The sequence below is a fragment of the Balaenoptera acutorostrata genome, chromosome 2, assembly GCF_949987535.1.
Source record: "Balaenoptera acutorostrata chromosome 2, mBalAcu1.1, whole genome shotgun sequence".
NCBI classification, from domain to species: Eukaryota; Metazoa; Chordata; class Mammalia; order Artiodactyla; family Balaenopteridae; genus Balaenoptera; species Balaenoptera acutorostrata.
Genome location: NC_080065.1, coordinates 175,827,047 through 175,845,367, shown reverse-complemented (window position 1 = coordinate 175,845,367; position 18,321 = coordinate 175,827,047). Strand labels below are relative to the sequence as shown.

At 38.9% G+C, this 18,321-nt stretch overlaps 1 protein-coding gene across 1 annotated transcript; it reads left to right on the top strand.

Moving 5' to 3' along the window:
* Nucleotides 1-460: 460 nt before the first annotated feature.
* Nucleotides 461-17,684, top strand: LOC103006483 (zinc finger protein 709-like). Its single transcript, XM_028165540.2, has 4 exons — nucleotides 461-600; nucleotides 10,416-10,542; nucleotides 10,921-10,981; nucleotides 11,365-17,684. Exons 1-4 carry the CDS (start codon nucleotides 598-600, stop codon nucleotides 12,419-12,421), a joined length of 1,248 nt encoding a protein of 415 aa, XP_028021341.1. The 5' UTR covers nucleotides 461-597; the 3' UTR covers nucleotides 12,422-17,684.
* The last annotated feature ends 637 nt before the right edge of the window (nucleotides 17,685-18,321 follow it).

Here is an 18,321-nt window from a genome sequence, read left to right as displayed (position 1 = left end):
GAAGGCCCAGCGCTGTCAAGGACCAAAGATGAAAATGGAGTCAGCCCCTTTATTACAGATGGTGAATTCACATTTAAGTGTCTGCGTTTCTTAACAAGAAGCACAGTTCCGTGCCTGGCCACACAGCCTTACACCAAGCCCTTGACCCCTGGAGGACATAAGACCCTCTTGTTCCAGGCAGGACTGGCCTGGGCCATCCTCTTATCTGTACTTGCTGCATCTTGAAACAGAATCATGAATCCCAGTGCAGGAGGAGCTGCGGAAGACATCTGAGACAATCCCAGGCCAGGAAATGTTCTTTTACCAAGCAAACGTGCCAGGCAGGGACAGGTCCCATCCCACCTCCCACAGGTTGTCACTCAGGCACTAGGGGGCGGGGTATTGAGATCTGTCCAACCAGGCGGCCGCTGAGGCAGGTGGGCGGGGCGGTGCCCCGCTCAGGCGTGGACTTCCTTACCCTCTCCTACAGCGGAGGGGGTCGCGTGTCTTTCCCGGGTCACTAACCTGTTAACTCTCACGTACCTTCTGTTGCCCTGTGTTCTGCACTAGTCCTTGGAGTCGTTAGGAGGGACTCAGACAGACCCAGGAAACCTCGAAATGGTGAGTGTGCTGAGCCGGGCTGTGGACGCTGCGAAGGGACTGGTCGCAACCGGCCGAAACCGGCCATCTTTTGACCCGGTCACCTCTCAGTCAACTCCGGAGTCTGCGGATACGCGGGGGTCTGGGGCGCTGCTCGGACCTCAGTCCCCTCCGGGCCTCAGCGGCGGGGTTGGCCCGGCAGCTCGGACCCCGGGTGTCCTGTCCGGCCACTTCGCTGCAGGAACTTTGGCCCCGGAGCCTCACCCGGCTGCTCTGCGTCCGCAGCCCCTCTTCTCCCCCCAGATTGTGTGGTGACCTCAGGCACGGTCTTCAGGTGACAATCGGGACTCGTTCTCCAGGGCTCGGTCGTGGGATTAGCTGTGGTCTGAGGGGTCTCAGCCTTTCCTTTCTGCCCCGGGGGGCACCCGTTTTGATAGGGATAGAATAGGATAGTTACACTGGTAGTTGTAGAAGTCCCAGTAGGGGATTGTAAATAGAAAGGGAAATCTAGGGAACTTTGGGAGACCACTGTAACTTATTGATCGCTCAAGAAAGCTGTCGCAATGTCGTGGAACCAAGCAGGCTTCCTTAAGTATAAAGCCATAAATAAAAGCATGAGATATGACCCAGGTCGTTAAGTGAAAGAAAAAATGAGGCCTGCATTCTGCTGGTCGAGTTCAGCAAGATAATGATCCTTAACACCAAGGACAGGAATTTAAGGGAAAGGTGACATTCCAAAGTAGGAGACCCTTATTATATGGAGACCTGAGATGATTCAGCATACTTTAGTGTATGTTACCACCCTTCTCCTGATTTGAACAAACTCTATGAAAGTCCTAGTTTGACCTCATAGGGTCAGACACTCTCCTGTGCCATACGAAGGAGGAGCTAGTGACCTAAGCCTGACGTCTACTCGAAGAATGAGGAAGAAGGCAGTCTTTTCCCCCTTCCCCACTTTCCTTTGACTATAAAAATATAGCCCACTTAATCCTCAGGGCAGAACCCCCCTGCCTGCTTGCGTCTCTTGCAAGCGTCCTATATTAATAAATCTACATCTTGCCTATCTCTTTGCCTCATGCTGAATTCCAACTGTGCTGTGACACAAAGAACCCGAGCCTCAGTAAGTCCAGACGCCAGGTGAGTGATTCTAATTAAAAGACCATAGGTTCAAGTCCCAATCTGGGTTGACGCGGGGTTCAAGTCCCATCTGACTTACACGGTTTCATTTTTTTCTCTGAGTTTTCCAAATGTTTGGGAAGCAGAATCTCAAAGACCTTAGCCCCCCAGAGGAGCTCTTTGTAGGGCTGGCAATAAATCATTAAATTTCCAGATCGCTCCTCTCATTCCCAAAGTCAATTTCGCCTCTCCAATTCAAATTACCTATCATCTATTCGTCTCCGCAGTGCATTTCAAACAAATATTTTAATTCTTTATCCTATTTACGTAGCGACGTGGATGGTATTTTTTTTGGGGGGGCGAGGGGTGGTCTGTGGATATTTTACATGAGCAGAGGCCGACAATGACCACTTGGAAGTAGGTTGTTTGAAGTCCTTTCTTTTCCCGATTTTTTACTGGGAACAGATATCCTATAGGAAGTCCTTTCGTGGAGGTTTTTTTTGAACTTTTATGGACGATCTACCCTGCCCATCCCTAGGTTAGTCCCCTTCAAAAGATTTACTCACTTATTTAAGTTTCTTTCTTCAATAGTGTAAAATAGAGCTTCAAAGGCCATATAAAATATTTCCAAAGAGGTAAGAGAGGTGAATTTCAGGGGAAAAAAAAATCCAGTATTACATTCCATTTGTTAAGAATTTTTTGCTTTTTTTCAATCCCTGAGGGAGTGTGGTTAAGTTTTTGTGGCCTCTCCTTTACTTTTGGTGGATTTCAAATGAAGTTTCAAGATTTAGACTTGTAGAGGAGTATTCAAGCATGATTAATTATGTAGTAAATGAAATTGCATTGGAAGTAATTGATTGACATTTTTTTCTGAAAAAGAATAGATATTTGGGGTTTCCTGGTGAACTAGTAGAAGTGGCTTATAATCTCTCATTTCCACCTAAACACTGGATTTGAGTGATTTTGCTGAATTGTGCAAACAGGGTTTGTGTATTTAAAGTATCAGTGGTGGTGGAGAGCACCTGTAGCTGGAAGCAGAGCCTGAGGTCAGGCTAAGGCCCCCTTTGAGCCTGCAAGGGGAAGTACTTGAAGGACCTCCTATACTTGGAATCATACAGTATATAGCTTTGCCAGATTGGCTTCTTTCTGGTAGCAATATACTTTTGAGCTTTCCTTCATGTGTTTTCATAGCTTAATACTTTATTCCTTTTTATTAGTGAACACTGTTTCATCATATGGATAGACCACTGATTATTTGACACTTGCAAGATATCTTGCTTACCTGTTGACTCATGCCAGTTATGAATAAAACCCCTACAGGTATTTGTGTATGAGTTTTGTGTGACTGTAAGAGTTGATCTCATTTGGACAAATAACAAGGAGTGTGATTGCTGGGTCTTAATATACATACTAAGAGTATATTTTGTTTTGAAAGAAAGCTCCTGTCTTCCTTTGTAGGGGTACCAAGTTCCATTCCCCCCAGCAATGAATGAGGATTATCTTCACATCCATTTGGTGTTTTGCATTTTAGTCATTAAATAAGTGTGTAGTGATAGCTCGTTTTATTTGCAATTTCCCACTGACATTTGACATTGAGCATGTTTTCATATTTCCTATTTCCCTTCTATGTATCTTTTTTTGGGAGCTGTTTGTTCAGATCTTTTGCCCATTTTCAGTTGGATTATTTGTCTTCTTACTGTTGAGTTTTAATAGTTCCTGGATATTTTGAATACCAGTTATTTATCACATAAGTGTTTTGCAAATATTAATATTTTTTCATATCCTGTGACTTGACTTTTCATTCCCTTAACACTGTCTTTCTGAGATGAGACGTTTTTTATTTTAATGAAGTGAAATTATCCTTTTTTTCTTTTACAGACCTTGTGTTTGTTGTTATATTTGAAAATTCATCACCAAACCCAAAGTGACCTAGATTTCCTTCTATGATATTTTCGAGGAGTTTATTACTTTTGCATTTTACATTTAGATCTGTGATGTGTTTTGAGGTTTTTTTTGTAAAACGTGTTAAGTCCTATGTTTACATTTGCTTTGTTTGTGTGTGTGTTTGTTTGTGAATATCCATTATTTACAGCACTATTTGTTTAAAAGATTTTCTTTTCATTTGAATTGCCTTTCCTTCTTTGTCCAAGTTCAGTGTGGGTCTACAGGAAAACAATTGATTATCTTTCAATCTTGAGATGTGTCTTCTTTTAAAAAAAAATTATTTATTTTATTTATTTATTTGGCTGCTTTGGGTTTTCGTTGCTGTGCGCGGGCTTCTCCCTAGTTGTGGTGAGCGGGGGCTACTCTTCGTTGCGGTGTGTGGTCTTCTCATTGCAGTGACTTCTCTTGTTGTGGAGCACGGGCTCTAGATGTACAGGTTTCAGTAGTTGTGGCACGCTGGCTCAGTAGTTGTGGCTCATGGGCTCTAGAGCACAGGCTCAGTAGTTGTGGCACACGGGCTTAGCTGCTCCGTGACATGTGGGATCTTCCCAGACCAGGGCTCAAACCTGTGTCCCCTGCATTGGCAGGTAGCTTCTTAACCACTGCGCCACCAGGGAAGCCCAGGATATGTCTTCTTAATTCCAAGAGTTATCTGTTGTTGGAGAATCTTTAAGATGTTTCACAGAGATAATTATGTCCTAGAGACCAAATATTTGAATTTACCTACAGGATACATGAATATGTTCTTTTTCAGGAAGTAGAAGTTCCCTCTATTACTTGTTTGTGATTAAAAATGGATGCTGGATTTTACCAAATCCTTTGAAATTTTCATTTCCCCCTTTGTTCTTTTCTCATATTTCCTTTTACCCTCTGTCTTCCCTTGTAGGCATATTGACTAGATGTTTATCAGTGTTATTAATTTTGTCAAAGAACTAGCTTAAAAGTTTTCTTCTCCTTCAATTACCCACAATTACATTAATTTCCTTTCTGATTTTTATAATTTTATTTTGCTTATTTTGTGATTATATGGTCTTCTCTTTATTGTTTCTTAAGGTAGATGCTTGCATTGTTGTTTACAGACCTTTGTTTTTTCCCAGTTGATGATGGCATAAATTTCTCTGCAGGCACTGCTTTTGCTGCATGTCACAATTTAGCTAAAATAAATCTTAATTTCTCTTGAGACTTCTTCTTTGATCCCATGTATTATTTAGAAATATGTTGTTGAATCTCTGTGTGTTAGGAGTTTTTCCAAATCTCTTGCTTGTATTGATTGCTAGATGAATGCCTTTGAGTTCTAGGAGCACAGTTTGTATGATTTTTCTTCTTTCAGATTTGTTAAGGTATGCTTTATGTCCCAGAAAGTGTTCTGTCTGGTTGAATGTTTCACATGAATTTGAGAAGAATGTGTATTCTGCTCCTGTTGCATGAATTGTTCTTTAGATTACAATTACATTTAGTTATTTCATAGTACTCTTCAAAGCAAGTCTATCCTTCCTGATTTTCTGCCTGCTGTTATATACAGCTTATGATAAGGGTGTGTTGATGTATGACTATAATAATGGATTTATGTATTCCTCCCTGCATTCTTCATGTCTTGCCTTATGTATTTTGCCACTTGGTTGCTATGTATGTACACATGAAGGATTGTTATGCCTTCTTGCAAAATGGACCTTTTTGTCATTATGTAAAGTCCTTTCTACCCCTGAGTTTTCCTTGGTCTGAAATCTGCATTGTCTAAAATTCATATACGAGTGCCAGCATTCTTTTGGTTAGTTTTGGCATGGTGTATTTATCTCCATTGCTTTATTTCTCATCTACCAGTGCCTTCATATTTAAAATGAGTTTTTGGTAGACAACATATAATTGTAATTTTAAAAATCACATATTATGATATCAGAAAGGGAAAGTAAAAAACAGTATGCACCGAAAAAAATAAAATACTTTGGAATAAACCTGACCAAGGAGGTGAAAGAGATATGTTGAGCACCATAAAACGATAAAGGAAATTGAACTGAATCAAAAAATGGAAAGCTGGGCTTCCCTGGTGGCACAATGGTTAAGAATCCGCCTGCCAATGCAGGGGACATGGGTTCGAGCCCTGGTCCGGGAAGATCCCACATGCCATGGAACAACTTATCCAGTGCACCACAACTACTGAGCCTGCACTCTAGAGCCCGTGCGCCTAGAGCCTGTGCTCTGCAACAAGAGAAGCAGCCGCAATGAGAAGCCTGCACACTGCAACAAAGCGTAGCCCCCGCTCGACACAACTAAAGAAAGCCCACGTGCAGCAATGAAGACCCAATGCAGCCAAAAATAAATAAATAAATAAATTTATTTTAAAAAAAAATGGAAAGCTAACCCATACTCTTGGATTGGAGGAATTATTTTTGTTAAAATGGCCATAGTACCCAAAGCAATCTACAGATTTAATGTGATCCCTATCAAATTACTCATGACATTTTTCACAGAACTAGAACAAATAATCCTAAAAGGTATATGGAACTATAAAAGACCCAGAATTGCCAAAGCAATTCTGAGGAAAAAGAAAAAAGCTAAAGGCATAACCCTCCCAGATTTCAGACAATAATACAAAGTTACAGTTGTCAAAACAGTGTGATACTGCCACAAAAACAGAAATATAGAATCAATGGAACAGAATAGAGAGGCCAGAAATAGACCCACACACCAGTGGTCAATTAATCTTTGACAGAGGAGACAAGAATATACAATGGGGAAAAGACAGTCTCTTCAGCAAGTGGTGTTGGGAAAGTTGGACTGCCTCATGTAAATCAATGAAGTTAGAACACACCCTCACACCATATACAAAAATATACTCGAAATGGCTTAAAGACTTAAATGTAAGACATGACATCATAAAACTCATAGAAGAGAACATATACAAAATATTCTCTGATATAAATTATACCAATTTTTTCTCAGGTCAGTCTCCCAAGGCAAGGCAATAGAGATAAAAGTAAAAATAAACAAACGGGTCCTAATCAACATATAAGCTTTTGCACAGCAAAGGAAACCACAAACAAAATGAAAAGACAACCTACGTACTAGGAGAAAATATTTGTCAATGATGCGACCAACAGGGGCTTAATTTCTAAAATATAAAAACAGCGCATACTATCCAATAACAGAAAACAGACAACCCAATAAAAAATGGGCAGAAGACCTAAATAGACATATCTCCAAAGAAGACATACATATGGCCAATAGGCACATGAAAAGATGTTCAACATTGCTGATTATTAGAGAAATGCAAATCAAAACTGCAGTGAGGTACCCACCTCACATTGGTCAGAATGGCCACCATTAAAAGTCTGCAAATAACAAATGCTGGAGAGGGTGTGGAGAAAACGGAACCCTTTTAGACTTTTGGAAGGAATGTAGATTGGTGCATCTACTTTGGAAAACAGTATGGAGGTTCCCCAAAACACTAGAGTTGCCATATCATCCAGCAATCCCAGTCCTGGGTATATATCCAGAGAAAACTCTAATTCGAAATGATACAGACACCCAAATGTTCATAGCAGCACTATTTACAACAGCCAAGACATGGAAACAACCTACATGTCCATCAACAGATGAATGGATAAAAAAGATGTGGTATATATATTCAGTGGAATACTACTCAGCCATTAAAGGTGAAATAATGCCATTTGCAGCAACATGGATAGACGTACAGATTATCATACTACGTGAAGTAAGTCAGATGGAGAAAGAGAAATACCATATGATATCACTTATATGTGATATCTAAAATATGTCACGAATGAACTTATTTTCAAAACAAAAACAGACTCACAGACATCAAAATGAAAGTTATGGTTACCAAAGGCGAAAGGGGATGGGAGGGAGATAAATTAGGAGTTTGGAATTAGCAGAAACAAGCTATTATATATAAAATAGATAAACAACAAGGTCCTATTGTATAGCACAGGGTACTGTAAAATCCTGTAGAAAACCTTAATGGAAAAGAATATGAAAAAGAATATATATGAATGTGTATATATATATATCTCTGAATCACTTTTCTGTACACCAGAACCTAACACAACTTTGTAAATCATCTATACTTCAATAAAAATGAATAAGTAAATCTGATATTACTGTAATTTTCTTTCATTTGTATTGAGACCATTGTTGATTGAGATGGTGACTAATACAGTTGGATTAATATCTAACACTTTTTTAAAAAAAATTTATTTATTTATGGCTGTGTTGGGTCTTCGTTTCCGTGCAAGGGCTTTCTCTAGTTGTGGCAAGTGGGGGCCACTCTTCATCGCGGTGCGTGGGCCTCTCACTATCGCGGCCTCTCTTGTTGCGGAGCACAGGCTCCAGACGGGCAGGCTCAGTAATTATGGCTCACGGGCCCAGCTGCTCTGTGGCATGTGGGATCTTCCCAGACCAGGGCTCGAACCCGTGTCCCCTGCATCAGCAGGCAGATTCTCAACCACTGCGCCACCAGGGAAGCCCCTATCTAACACTTTTTACTCTTTCTATTTGTTGCCCTTATTTTTTCATTTGTCTTTTCTCTTTTTTCTACCTTCTCTGGATTTAATTGAGCATTTTGTCTGATTCTTCCTTTTTTCCATTCTTAGCCTATACCTTTGTAAAGAAATTTTTTAGTGGTTGCCCTTGAGTTTTCAGTATACATTTAGAACTAACCCATATCAGTCTGCAACTTAACACAGTACCTCTTTAGTGGTTGTTCAGGTACCTCATACCATACTATTCCCATTTCCCCTCCTCTGTCCCTATTGATATGGCTGTCATTTATTTCACTTATCCACAAGGTTATTATTATCAATGTCATTCTTGCGAATAAGATTTTAGACAAAGTGTCATCTATTATAAAAGAAATATAAAAGATGTTTACCTTTATTTATTCCTCTTTTAATTCCCCTACATAATTTACATTCTTTCTGATGAATTTTAGTGTCTTTCAAAGTTGGCATACTAATGACAAATTCCATCAATTTTTGTCTCAAAATGGCCTTATTTTTTCTTATTTTTTAAGGATAATTGTGCTTCCTAACAGAATTCTAGGACACTGGTTTTTTTTTTTAATTTCAAAACTTTAAATATTTCAATCCACTTAGTTCTTTCATATATACATATATATATATTATAATAATTATTATTTTTTTCCTGAAAAGAAGTCCAGTTTGATTCTAATCTTTATTTCTCTATACCTAAAGTATACCTCTGGCTTCTTACAATATATTTTCTTTACCTTTGTTTTTCTCTCTACTTTAAATATAATATACTTTGGTCTCCATTTTAGGTGTTTTCATTTTTATTGTTCACTGAGCCTCATGGATCTGTGGGTGTTGTCTATCATTAATATTAGGAACATCTCAGTGGTTGTTACTTATTTGTCTCTCTTTTCCTTCAGTTATTTTCATTATATGTATCTTAAATCTTCTGTTAAAGAAGGTTATGCCAGGGTTCATGGATACTGTGTTCTATCTTTTTTGATCCTTTTTGTCTTTGTGTTAGACTACATTGAAACAGTCTTTTTGGGTACAGGCCTTAAGAACAGAATATTTGGGGCATATTTTTAAAATGTCTTTCTTTTCTCTTTCCCAGTTTTAGGACACCAATTTACCCTTTGAAGTCAGTACTCTCATGGCTCTGGGAGGACTTGTTTATTTCAAGCTTTTTCATTCTCTTCTTGTGAGATGGAGAATCACAATTTCTAATTTCATAAATACCAGACTAGATTTTCACTTAGCAGTAGCAATAGTGGCTGCTTGGAAAACTCCTGTTCCTGAAATTCCAGGATGGAGACTTTATGTTCTTTTGGAGGAAGCCAATGATGAAACCCTTACATATTTTATAATCATGGGAAAATTCACCATCAAAGTGTTATGGACTTTGGTGAGCTCCCTTGTAAACTGTAGCTCTTAACCTGTTCCTTGAGGTCAGTAAGACCCAGAGTATACTGTTATGGTGTGAAGAGAAAGAGTTTTTTGGGCATGTAATTGCACTGTGTGTTCTAAAATTTGGCTGGAAGCGCCTTGAGGCATCTGAGTATAGGGATTTTGTGGTCTAATATATTAATGCTTCTTCCCCATGTCTGAGCTCTAAGTTTGAAGTAACTTTCTACCTGCATCAAATTATATGTAGAGAGGAAGGAAAAACAGATTCTGTGCTAATCATTATACAACTTAAAGGCAGTGCATCTGCAGAAGAATATCTATATTCAAGCAACTGTGTGTGATTGTGATTTATTCTAAAGTCCTGGAGGACTTTGGGACAGTGTGGCCAGCTGGGCTTTGTTAAAAGTTTGATTTCTGCAGGTCACCTGGCCTCTGATGTTAGGTGATAGGACTAGAAAAAAGCTTCCAGTTCTTCACTGTGTGTCTATTTATTAAAACCTCATGCAATCTTGATCCTCTGCCTCATGGAGTACTGTAACTTGTGGATCATAAGAAGAAGATGAAAGAATTTTTTCAGCAGAAATCGTTGTTCTTAAAATGATGTTTCTTTCATTTATAAAGCATTTCTCATTCTCTGGGCTCTGCCATTATTGTGATATAAGCGATACTGTGACTACAGAAGTTATGTGTAAATAATTTCCATTTGTTCATGATGCTGTTAAATTATTGAGGAAGTGTGGAGAATAAGTTCCTCATGATCAAGTCATAGAATAACTCTTTGTAAACAACAGAATTGTACATAACCTTCCTATAAATTGAGTGTGGGTGTCTAGTTCTGTCAGTCTCATGCATCTCAGTGTGCCCCTATTTTGGGTGTTTTAGGACTCATTGGCCTTTGAGGATGTGGCTGTGAACTTCACCCTGGAGGAGTGGGTTTTACTGGATTCCTCACAGAGGAAACTCTACAGAGATGTGATGCGGGAAAACTTCCAGAACCTGGTCTCAGTAGGTAAGAATGAAAAATTTCCTCCCTTTGTCAATTAGAGAACAAGTGTTTCTTACCTGTCAATATTGTTCAAAGATGTGGAATGTGGAAAGGGAAAACTTTGGTAAAGAAACTAGCGGGTGTGGGGATCAAAGGGAAATCCCTGGCGGTGCAGTGGTTAGGACTCAGCGCTTTCACCACTGCTGTGGCCCCAGTTCAGTCCCTAGTCGGGAAACTAAGATCCTGCAAGCCGTACTGCACAGCACCCGCCCCCCCCCAAAAAAAAGAGAAGAAGAAAGAAAGGAAACTAGACATGGTCAGAGCTCATTATGGGCCTAAAATCCAATAATTTTTCTATCATTTCTAGTACTTTGGGATCATTTATCTGGGTCTGTATTTCAGAAACAAAACAGGAAGATCATGACATTGAAGATCAGTACAAAAACCAGGGGAGAAAATTAAGGTAAGTCACACCCACAATTCAAAGCATTGTCTTGTGAGAATCATGGTATATTCTGAAAATTTTAAAGAAGCAAACAAAAACAAATAGCCCGGTCTTCAAATTTAGTTATTCTCAGAAAATGTCTCCCAAAAATATTTTCTTAAATGTGATATAAATGTTCTGTGTTTCCAATATAGTTCATGTACAGTCAATAAACCCTATATTTGAATATCACTTTTTAATAGAAAAGGTGAAGTCCTGTTGCAGAGCATTCAGTTTATTCAACTTCTAACAATTCACACAAGATAGAAAACCTCACAGTTCCTATAAATCATAATAAATACAATAAATAAATGATTTCTTAATAAAGAAATCGTTAATAATCTTCTTCTCATTGTTTACAGAAGTCCTAGGGTAGAGATACTCTCTGGAAGTAAAGGCAGTATTTTCTGTGAAGAAAACTTCACCCTTATTCCAACTCTCAATCTGAAGAAGAAAATTCCTGGTTTAAAACCATGGGAATGCAGTGCATGTGCAAAGGTCTTCATGCATCATTCATCCTTTAATAGACATATGAAATGTCACATTGAAGACAAACCAAGAGAGTATCAAAAGTACCATGAGAAGGTGTATAAATGTAAAGAATGTGGGAAAGCATTCATTTCTCCTAGTTCTCTTAGAACACATGAAAGGAGTCACACTGGAGCGAAGCCCTATGCATGTGAACAATGTGGAAAAGTCTTTCGATATCAAAAATCCTTCCGACTACACAAAAGAACTCACACAGGGGAGAAACCCTATGAATGTAAGGAATGTGGGAAAGCCTTCATGTGGGAAACAACTTTTCGAAAACACATGGTAACTCACACTGGAGATTTACCTTATAAATGTCAGAAATGTGAGAAAGCATTCATTTATCCCAGTTGTCTTCGAATGCACGAAAGCAGTCACAATGGAGAGAAACCCTATCAATGTAAACAATGTGGAAAAGCCTTTAAAAGTCCTGAAACTATTCAAATACATGAAAGAATTCACAGAGGAGAGAAACTCTATGAATGTAAGCAGTGTGGTAAAGCCTTCAATCATTTCAGTTCCTTACAGCTACACAAAAGACATCACACAGGAGAGACACCGTATGTGTGTAAAACATGTTCTAAAGTATTGAATACTGCCCGGTCTCTTCGAAATCATGAAAGGATCCACACTGGAGAAAAACCCTATGAATGTAAGGAATGTGGGAAAGCCTTCACATGGAAAATAACCCTTCAGAAACACATGATAACACACACTGGAGATGGACCTTATAAATGTAAAGAATGTGAGAGAGTATTCATTAATCCCAGTTCTCTTAAAACACATGAAAGGAGTCACACTGGAGAGAAACCATATCAATGTGAACAATGTGGTAAAAGTTATAGATATCCAGCAGTTTTGAAAATACATCGAAGGACCCATACTTGAGAAAAACCCTATGAATGTAAAAATGAAGGGAAAACCTTCACTTCCGTATATTTTCAAGTGCATGAAAGAATTCACACTGGACAGAAACCCTATCAATGACAGGAATGTGGGAAATCTTCATTTGCCTCTCAGTCGTTCAAAGACCTGAGACTGCACACTGGACAGAAATCATATAAAATGTGACGAATGTGGGAATGGCTTTTCTGATCTTAGTAGTTTATGAAACCATAAAAGGATTTACTAGATAAAACCTTGTTTGTAAACAGCCTGGGAAACACTTCAATTGGTCGATATCATTACACGTAAAAACTCCCATGGAAAAGAAGTATAAATGTAAGTAACATGAGATAACTTGATGGAAAGTAATCTATGCCTAATGTTCCAGAAAACCTTCAATATGAAAGAGTTTTTAAATTTTTTGTTTATTATTATTTATTTTTTGCCAGGCTGTGCAGCATGTGGGGAATCTTAGTTCCCCAACCAGGGATCAAACCTGTGCCCCGTACAGTGGAAGAGCAGAGTCTTAACCACTGGACTGCCAGTGAAGTCCAGAAAGAGTTGTTTTAAAAGTTTATGGGACTTCCCTGGTGGTGCAGTGGTTAAGAATCCGCCTGCCAATACAGGGTACATGGGTTCAAGCCCTAGTCCTGGAAGATCCCACATGCCACAGAGCAACTAAGCCTGTGTGCCACAACTACTGAGCCTGCACTCTAGAGCCCGTGAGCCACAACTACTGAGCCCACGTGCCACAACTACTGAAGCCTACACGCCTAGAGCCCATGCTCTGCAACAAGGGAAGCTGCCACAATGAGAAGCCTGTGCACTGCAACGAAAAGTAGCCCCCTCTCGCCACAACTAGAGAAAGCCTGTGTACAGCAGCGAAGACCCAATGCAGCCAAAAAAAAAAAAAAAAAGTTTATAAATATGTTGGGTTTACTCAGGATCCTTCTTCAAGTGTATCCTTCAATGGTGGATTTCTACTAATTTCACAAACGAATAATAATGTGAATTCATTCTGTAATTCGTCTTTCAACAATAGTACATAACGTTTAAAGGTAGTGATTTTTCCTTTAATCGGATAGTTATTTTGTTCTATTTACTTCTGAAGCCTGTTGGATTCATGGATGCATTTAAGTGTATTTCTAGTATGCAGTGAGGCTTAAATTTTTATAATGTTCTATTCATTCTCTGTTAATGGGCCACTGAAAAATGGCAGTTTGGTATTTGTTGGGATTTCCTAGTAGTTTTGTGTGGCAGTTCCTAGGTCTATAATCTATTGTATATATTGTACCCTTTTTACTGAGAAAGATCCTTTTTGGTGGTGGTGCCTATAGGAGCCTTTTCCCATTTTCCATTCTATTAAACACTTGGAATAAATTTTATGTATGACTAGGATGTCAAAGAGTATACTGTTATGTAAATTATGATTTTTCCTATTTGCTTTTTGTGTTTCCTTCTGACTGGTATTTGTTGAATAGACTGTGAGACTTGTGATAATACAAAAAATCTGGAGTTGGAGATATCTTGCCTGTGCATGATATTAGAACCTAGACTTTCCAGAATCTATCCCCTTTGTGGTTCCATGTTAGCATTCACCAACAGCTCACCTGTGTGTGATTTTAAAGCAGATGCAGAGAAGACATTCTTCAGATAGTGGAGTCCCCACACTGGGAGAGAGGCAGATACGTAGGAGCTTCAAGGACACCATCTCCCAGCTTATTTTCAAGATTCTGTGTCCTTGTAGTCAAGAGTGTCCTCAACACCCCCAACAAATGTTTGATTTCCAATATACATGTAGTTTCCCCTGATATCTTCACAGCTTCCACATCAAAGATCCATCAGAGTTCGACTTTTTTCTGTAAGCCCTCTTGTGTCCACTTCGAAAGTTATTTCAGTATTTTATGGTTGGTAATAGTCTCTGATTCCACTCCTCTCTGGATTATATCTTTATAGTGTCTAATATGTGTAGGAAACACTTTATGTTGTTAATAATACCAGTAAGTATGTGTTCCTGACTCACCATGACATTCACAATGGTGCCGCCAAAAAGAATGACATGAGAGTTTGTTTCTCTGCTGCATTGTGCAGGGGCATCGGTGACCCATTGTTTCCATGTGAGAATAAGCACCTCCTTCTGTCAAGATGGCTATGGGTGTTTCCTGTTACTTGTAGCTGAATATAATCCCCCAACATGTTTTTTATTGTATTTTATTTTACATGATTGAAGCTGTTTGAATTTTTTGTGAAACAGTAGTTTTTGTAGTCTTTTCAAATATTTTACCAACTCTTTTTGAAGCTTTCATTAGCTAACAAATGTTACTTTTCATTTCCTCAAAGAATATGTTAAAGTACCCATTTTATGTATGAATATTTAGAAAAACCTTGCAGCTTTCTTCATTTAATCATTATGCAATATGAATAAGTTTTTAAAAAATATTTATTTATTAGGTTGGCCAAAAGGTTTGTTCGTTTTTTTTCCATAAGATGGTCTAGTAGGGCTTGTCTGGTGGCACGGTGGATAAGAATCTGCCTGCCAATGCAGGGGACACGGGTTCGATCCCTGGTCTGGGAAGATCTCACATGCCGTGGAGCAACTAAGCCCATGTGCCACAACTACTGAGCCTGTGCTCTAGAGCACGCAAGCCACAACTACTGAGCCCACGTGCCTAGAGCTTGTGCTCTGCAACAAGAGAAGCCACTGCAATGAGAAGGCCGTGCACCACAACAAAGAGTAGCCCCCGCTCGCCGCAACTAGAGAAAGCCCGTGTGCAGCAACAAATACCTAACACAGCCAAAAATAAATAAATTTTTTTAAAAATTAAAAAACAAATGATGGTCTAGTAGCACTAAGTTGTCTTTAACTTCATTCAAAACAATTTTGTTAGATTGTATTGTGGCAGTTCTCATATCAATAAGCATTTTTTAAAAAATCAAAATTGGTGAATTTTTGTGTAGCCATTTTAATATTGGTGATGTAAGAAAAAAAGTAACATATTTGGCATATTATGCTTTATTATTTCAAGAAAGGCAAAAACGCAACTGAAACGCAAAAAAAAAAATCTGTGCAGTGTATGGAGAAGGTGCTGTGACTGATCAAACCTGTCAAAATTCGTTTACCAAGTTTCATGCTAGAGATTTCTCGCTGGACGATGCTCCACATTGGGGTAGACCAGTTGAAGTTGATAGCGATCAAATGGAGACATTAATTGAGAGCAGTCGACGTTATACCACGTGGGAGATAGCCTACATACTCAAAATATCCAAATCAAGTGTTGAAAATCATTTGCACCAGCTTGGTTACGTTAATCGCTTTGATGTTTGAGTTCCACAGAAGTTAAGTGAAAAAAACCTTCTTGATCGTACTTTTGCGTGTGATTCTCTACTGAGATGTAATGAAAACGTTCCGTTTTTAAAACAAATTGTGACGGGTGATGAAAAGTGGATACTGTACAATAATGTGGAACGGAAAAGATCGTGGGGCAAGTGAAACAAGCCACCACCAACCACACCAAAGGCTGGTCTTCATCCAAAAAAGGTGATGTTGTGTATATGGTGGGATTGGAAGGGAGTCCTCTATTATGAGCTCCTTCTGGAAAACCAAACGATCAATTCCAACAAGTACTGCTTGCAGTTAGACCAACTGAACGCAGCACTCAACATAAAGCATCCGGAATTAGTCAACAGAAAACGCATAATCTTCCATCAGGATAACGCAAGACCGCATATTTCTTTGATGACCAGGCAAAAACTGTTACAGCTTGGCTCGGAAGTTCTGATTCATCTGCTGTATTCACCAGACATTGCACCTTCGGATTTCCATTTATTTTGGTCTTTACAAAATTCTCTTAATGGAAAAAATTTCAATTCCCTGGAAGACTGTATAAAAGGCACCTTGAACAGTTATTTACTCAAAAAGATAAAAAGTTTTGGAAAGATGGAATTATGAAGTTGCCAGAAAAATGGCAGAAGGTAGTGGAACAAAATGGTGAATATGCTGTTCAATAAAGTTTTCGGTGAAAATGAAAAATGTGTCTTTCATTTTTACTTAAAAACCGAAGGAACTTTTTGGCCAACCCAATATTTATTTATTTATTTTGCTGTGCTGGGTCTTAGTTGAGGCACGCAGGATCTTCGATCTTCGTTGCAGCATGCTGGATCTTTGGTTGCAGTATGCGAACTCGTAGTTGCCATATCTCGTAGTTCCCTGACCAGGAATCGAACCTGGGCCTCTTGCATTGAGAGCGTGGAGTCTTAGCCACTGTACCACCAGGAAATCCCAGTATGAGTCAGTTTTATCCTGTGAATGGAAGGTCAGCTACTTTATCCTCAGGCCATTTTCTTATTTTGTTACAGTTTTTGTCATGAAACTCATTTGTTACTCATTCTTATCTGCGAAGTTAAATCATGGGTTTTTTCAGTGCCGTCTTGTCAGGGACCCATAAGGTCACAGCTCTAGTAACATACTGGGGTGAAATAAATTCTATTAAGAATGATTGCAGGGCTTCCCTGGTGGCGCAGTGGTTGAGAATCCGCCTGCCAATGCAGGGGATGCGGGTTCGAGCCCTGGTCTGGGAAGATCCCACATGCCACGGAGCAACTCGGCCCGTGAGCCACAATTGCTGAGCCTGCGCGTCTGGAGCCTGTGCTCGGCAACGAGAGGCCGTGATGGTGAGAGGCCCACGCACCGCGATGAAGAGTGGCCCCCGCTTGCCACAACTAGAGAAGGCCCTCGCACAGAAACGAAGACCCAACACAGCCATACATACATACATACATACATACATAAAAAGAATGTAAGCAGACAAGAATAGCATTAAAAAAAAAAAAAAAAAGAATGACTGCAGATAAACAAAGGCCTCCTGTATAGCATAGGGAACTATTCAATATCCTGTAATAAAGTGTAATGGAAAAAAATATTAAAAAGTATGTATGTATAACTTAATCACTTTGCTGTACAGGAGAAATTAACACAATATTATACATCAACTATATTTCAATAAAAATTTTAAAAAAGGATGATTACAAACCCTATAAGACTGGTGTGTAACAGTAACAGGGTGCTCAAAAGGACTTCTTACAGAAATTTCACTTGTGTTAGAGGATTTGATTGCTATTCAAGGCAGCAAGATGTTTTTCTTTATTGAATGCTTTCAGGAGGTTTAATTTATTTTATTATTGGTGATTGTAAACATTTTCTTGAAGGCAAAAACATCATGGAGCTAAACTTAATTAGTAAGAAGCATCATTCAATTATATTAGTAAGAAGAGGAGACTATTAGTCATTTTTAAATAAATTTATTTATTATTATACAATAAGTGTAATACATCTCAATAAAGCTGTTCAAATAAATCAATGCATGAAATGTTTTGTAATGGAAAAGAGTTTTGCAATGCAGTCTCCGGGGAATATAAGAGTTTACAGGTTACTTAATACATCCATCTCTTCAGTTAGTTACCTTTATTTTTGTTTGTGTGGTCAGAATGTGTAAGATCCACTCTCTTAGGAAGTTTCAATTATACAATACAACATAAGTGTATCAGATCATCATGTTTCAATCCTTAAATGTAATTTTATTAGTCAGTTATACTTCAAAAAAGATGGGGGTGGGCAGGAAGAGTTTCCAGGCATATTCCAATTTTAAGTACAACTTATTGTTTTTCTTAAATCAGTGGAAATATGCGTATAATTGCCTTATATATATCACAGCTGTTGACATTTCAAAGTTTTCTAGGCACAGAGGGAACACTGATCTAAAAAAAATGTTTTTTCCAGTGTGGAATGTACACCTGAGAAGTTAATGCACACACTTCATAGCTTGTGGTTTGACAGAGATTTGTCCAGCCACCCAGCTAGCGCTGAGTGATTCAGACCTCCTACCAGAGCCGAGTGCTCTGGGATT

Bases quoted from the DNA above. Each gene is read 5' to 3' on its own strand.
- LOC103006483 (XM_028165540.2), top strand. The intron at 10,543-10,920 runs GTAAGAATGAAA...TCTGTATTTCAG, and splicing joins CCAGAACCTGGTCTCAGTAG to AAACAAAACAGGAAGATCAT. The intron at 10,982-11,364 runs GTAAGTCACACC...CATTGTTTACAG, and splicing joins AACCAGGGGAGAAAATTAAG to AAGTCCTAGGGTAGAGATAC.